The sequence below is a fragment of the Sphaeroforma arctica genome (assembly GCF_001186125.1).
Source record: "Sphaeroforma arctica JP610 unplaced genomic scaffold supercont1.1146, whole genome shotgun sequence".
Lineage (NCBI taxonomy): Eukaryota > Ichthyosporea > Ichthyophonida > Sphaeroforma > Sphaeroforma arctica.
In genome coordinates this window covers 10,965-16,300 of record NW_014039412.1, presented here as the reverse complement: position 1 = coordinate 16,300, position 5,336 = coordinate 10,965, and the positions used below count along the sequence as shown (strand labels likewise).

The following is a 5,336-nucleotide window of genomic DNA, read 5'->3' as shown; positions in this document are numbered from 1 at the left end:
ATATGAGTACCTGTGTGTATGTCTATTTGTATACATGGTTATATGAGCCGTTCCCAAAGCAAATCAGAAGAAATATCCAGCAGAAATCTAGATATAGACCAATGAATGAGCTCAGACACAGATGTGCAGACACGTACCTGATATGCGTTTGTGTGTGCCTTAGTGCATGTATTTTGGAGTTATAACATATGTGTGCGTATGCGTGTTCAACCTGTATATATATATATATATATTATCGATAGATATTTACATATATATATATGTGTGTGTGTGTGTGTGTGTATTTATATATATATATGCCTGTACACAACAACGAGTACTGTACGAATAGTGTACACTAATAGATTGCGTACTATGTGATCACACATTAAACTGAATAAAGCACTCCAGTGGATCAAAGCACCTTCCACTACCCTCATCGTCTCGTACGTGTGTGTGTCCATATCCACTATATACATCGAATAAAACCATTGCTACTAAGAAGAAGACTTTAATATCACAGACACCTGTACGTAAACATGTATTCACGTCTTTTAAATCATCGATCTCAGTCAATTCGAAGTACCAGAGCAGCAATTCTTAGACGACCGTTTACCACTGCGAACCAACGATGTGATGTGTGTGCCCATACTAGTACATGGCCATGTGGGTTGCCGAGGCTGCATCATCAAGGTATGTGAATGGGGAGATATGGACAGCTTGGAGTCATACGTGTTCGTTGATATATATATGTGTGTGTGTGTGTGTTGTTGTGTGTGTGTGTGTGTGTGTGTTGTTGTGTGTGTGTGTGTGTGTGTGTGTGATATATGTGTGTATAAATATATATATATATATATATATATATAGAAGTACATGTCAGTTACTTTCTTATATGTTTGGCAGTGCACTACTGTTATTGAATATAGGTCTTGGCACATATTATTGTTTGTTTGTCCTTCCTCTACTTGCCCTACATTATGGTACAATTTATATTCCGTAACCGTGAATGACATTCTCCTCAGTTTATGAGCGCTCAATTTTTTTCGGCGTGAAATTGGTCCCACCGAACTTTCCTTAGTGCATCACTCCCTGATTCTAAATATACTTTCTACTATCCCAAAAACCCGAATACAACCCAAAAACCCAAACTCATACGCATCCTATTTTATCCTGCAACACCGAATCAAATAGTCGTGTAATGCCTTGGGTGCTGGCTTGCTAGTAGGGACGGCTCTCGCCGTTATCATCCCGGAGGGCTTCCATTCCCTGTTTGCAGGTAACTCTACCCTATACCCAGTCTTCTTATGAATGTACGGGTCTCCTTCATGTGAATGCAAAAAAAACACCTATACACACCTGCCCACTCTTCTTGTGAATGTAATACACACCTGCCCACTTTTCTTGTCAATGTAATACACACTTGCCCACTCTTCTTGTGAATGTAATACACACCTGCCCACTCTTCTAGTGAATGTACGAGTCATCTCCATTCCCTACTATCATGTGCATGCTAACAACCCATATACACACCTGCCCACTCTTCTAGTGAATACTAACAACCCCTATACACACCTGCCTACTCTTCTAGTGGATGTACGAGTCATCTCTATTCCCTACTATCATGTGCATGCTAACAACCCCTATACACACCTGCCCACTCTTCTAGTGGATGTACGAGCCATCTCCATTCCCTACTATCATGTGCTTGCTAACAACCCCTACATACACCTGCCCACTCTTCTAGTGAATGTACGAGTCATCTCCATTCTCTACTATCATGTGCATGCTAACAACCCCTACATACACCTGCTAACTCTTCTAGTGAATGTAATACACACCTGCTTACTCTTCTAGTGAATGTGCGAGTCATCTCTATTCCCTACCTGCAATCACATGTCTGTGATGTCTTCAGTATCGGAGGTGGGCCCTGGTCCGTTTAACCTGCATGTGTCGTCCTCACTAGTATATACATTTATATTAATGCGTTAACTTGCCTGGCAAAAGGGTTTTATATGCATTTATATTAATGCGTTGACTTGTCTGGCAAAAGGGTTTTTTATGCATTTATATCAATGCGTTAACTTGCCTGGCAGCCGTTATACCTACGCGTGGCGGCAAAGTCTCTATGAACCGGGGTTAGGTGGTGCAGATTAATTGTGCTACCGTATCGATAGACCCTTCACATCCGATTCCATGCCATTCAAAGTTGCGTGCTGCTACGAATCGGTGTCTAGTTTATACGGGAAGATATGGTGCACTGTACTAGCTGACTATCAAACATGTTCTTTCTCACTCATGTTCAAAGTACATACGCCATATACTGGTCTGTGTATGCATCTGGTATCATACAACTGTCTAAGCCCATGCGTTAGTGTGTGTGTACTGTAGATCAACCATGCTATTTCTCACTCATGTTCTAAGTACCTACGCCATATAGTGGTCTGTGTATGCATCTGGTATCATACAACTGTCTAAGCCCATGTGATAGCGTGTGTGTACTGTAAATCGATCATGTTCTTTCTCACTCATGTTCTAAGTACCTACGCCATATACTGGTCTGTGTATGCATCTGATATTACACAACTGCCTAGGCCCATGCGTTAGTGTGTGTGTACTGTATACTGTGTTCATCGCTTCGTATCTCTAACACGTGTGCATTATTCGTACTACACCTCATAGCCGACGCAGAGGCTGCTGCCGCACAGGCGGCCCTGGCCACCGCCCACGCCTCAGGCAACGCTACCGAGACAACGCATAACCATGCAGACACACACGAACACAGCGGAGGCCACGGGGTATGTTGATATATCCCATCCACGGGGGATAGGGATATATTTTATAGATATTAAGCGTATTGTGCAGCTAGGGTTTAGGGTGTGTGTGTGTGCAATACGGCTGGAGACAACCGCACGCGCCTCCGGGAATGAAGAATGCGAGAGAGTGAACGATCAAGGAGATGCACTCGGTGACGGTCACGGGCTGAGGGTATGCTACGACACACAGTGCGTAAAGGATAGATATATACGAGGAGAATGTACGTATATGAAGACTATCTTGAGACCCTTAGAGGGTATGATACGATACACAGTGCGTAAAGGATAAGTATAGACGAGGAAAATGTACGTATACGAAGACTATCTTGAGAACCTTAGAATGTATGCTACGATACACAGTGCGTAAAGGATAGACATATACGTGGAGAATGTACGCATATGAAGACTATCTTGAGAACCTTAGAATGTATGTATATGAAGAATACCTTTAGAATGTATGTATATGAAGGTTACCTTTAGAATGTATGTATGTGAAGAATACCTTGAAGCTATGTGAATGGTCGCTTTCTCCCGCGCATGGCTGTGTCCTGCCAGTCTAAGTTGTGAATACGGATGCACATCCTTGAACACCATACTATCCGGCATCTGTGTGCGAATCAGGAGCGATCTACTGTGTGATTTAGCCCTATTGTCTGATTTAGCCTTTCATCCTTCCATCCTAGTCTTCCGATCTGCCCGTTCTGTGAAGCATTCTCACCTCTACAGCACAATCAGGGAGATTTCAATATCATAGTCTATATAGTAGGTTTGACATAAAGGGGGATTGTTCTCCTACTACAAACTACAACTATATCTCTTATGCCCCAATATGTTCGGTACTAAGCACTCGCACGGGGCTGATGGTGAGTCTGGTAGTACGCACGGGATGGCTGGGTTCGTGATGGTGGCTGGTTTCCTATTCCAAATGCTTGTCGACAAACTTCTGCTGAAACATGGCGGGCACGCGCACGGGTCATCTACTGGTATGTCACACCCACTTTATAACTAACTTCCCCCATACTATCGCACTGAAGAGACTTATTCACGTGGATTTAAATAATCCCACTAGAGCTCCTTATGTCAAACCCACTTTATAACTAACTCCCCCTGGTACTATCGCACTAAAGAGACTTATTCACGTGGATTTAAATAATCCCATTTGAGTTCCTTGTGTCACACCCACTTTATAACTAACTCCTTCGATACTATCGCATTGTAGAGATTTATTCACGTAAATTTAAATAATCCAATAGATCTCCTTCTCTGAGCAAGCCGTGTGTGTGTGTGTGTGTGTGTGTGGTCATTTGGTGCGTATGCGACCCAATGTTTACGACGAAGGTGCGGATAAACTGGTCAGTAGATGGTCCGGAGTGTAGTAGGGTTTAGGGTTTTATGAATGTGTGTTTGTGTACCCCCGTGTGTGGCTGGATGGGTTCGCACTCTGCACCCACCACAATTTATCCTGCACCCGAAATGTCCTTTTAGGGCCTCAAATTGTCCCAACCCGCGGGACGGCATGTGTGGGAAAGTGCTGTGAGTTGTCTCACACCCACACACTGCACCTGCCCTAGTTTCAGGACAGTTAAATTCGGTACTTTCTCAAACTTGGTGTAACCTACCTTCAAATGTCTGTATGGAGGGTTGAGCTGTATCACCCCCACACACTGCACCTGCCCTAATTTCAGGACAGTCAAGTTCGGTACTTTCTCACACTTGGTGTAAACTACATCCAATACATGTCTGTATGGAGAATGTCTCGGCCTCCCGTATGTACTACGCAGTTGGTGGTGATTGTATTAAGACTATACATTCATTGTATTATGACTATATATTTATTGTATTAGGACTATATATATGTATTAGGACTATATATATATTGTATTAGGACTATATATCTATTGTATTAGGACTATATATCTATTGTATTAGGACGATATATCTATAGTAATAGGACTATATATATTATATTAGGACTATATTGTATGAGGACTATATATCTATTGTATTGGGACTGTATATCTTTGTTGTATTAGGACTATATATCTATTGTATTAGGACTGTATATCTATTGTATTGGATCTATATATCTATTGTTTTAGGACTGTGTACTTGTCATATTAATGTCGTTGCTCGTGCTACGCTTATGTTCTGTCGTCTCGCATCAGTGCACATTATATTATTTTCCATCGCAGTTGCCCGCGGGTTCTAAAGCGTACTATGCCGTTTTAACGAGCACTTTGAGTTGAGTGTCTGGTATTCTTTATGTTCGAATCCGCCATGGTCATTTTGATTGTAAAATTCTCAATGGACTAACGTACAAGAATTGGGTGGAGTAACTCTTATAGTGTACCTGGAATTCTTGTCCCCCGTTGTAGATTAACACTGCCACGGTTCAGTACCGATTGCACAGCTTTGATCCCTAGGATATCAAATCTGATATATGTAAATATGCATGCGTGTATGTGTGTCTGTGTGTGTACGCGCATACATATTTATATTTATATATATATATATATGTATATATATATATATTATATATATATA

General features: G+C 41.8%; 1 protein-coding gene across 1 annotated transcript in view; it reads left to right on the top strand.

Moving 5' to 3' along the window:
• Positions 1-1,872: 1,872 nt before the first annotated feature.
• The window catches only part of SARC_10133 (hypothetical protein), a gene marked incomplete at both ends in the record, with an annotated part of 8,590 nt that continues 5,126 nt past the window's right edge, over positions 1,873-5,336 (top strand). The window contains 3 exons of the mRNA XM_014295831.1: positions 1,873-1,909; positions 2,659-2,774; positions 3,637-3,775. Of these exons, the coding sequence (XP_014151306.1) occupies positions 1,873-1,909; positions 2,659-2,774; positions 3,637-3,775 (292 nt within the window). The remainder of the gene's footprint in view (positions 1,910-2,658; positions 2,775-3,636; positions 3,776-5,336) is intronic.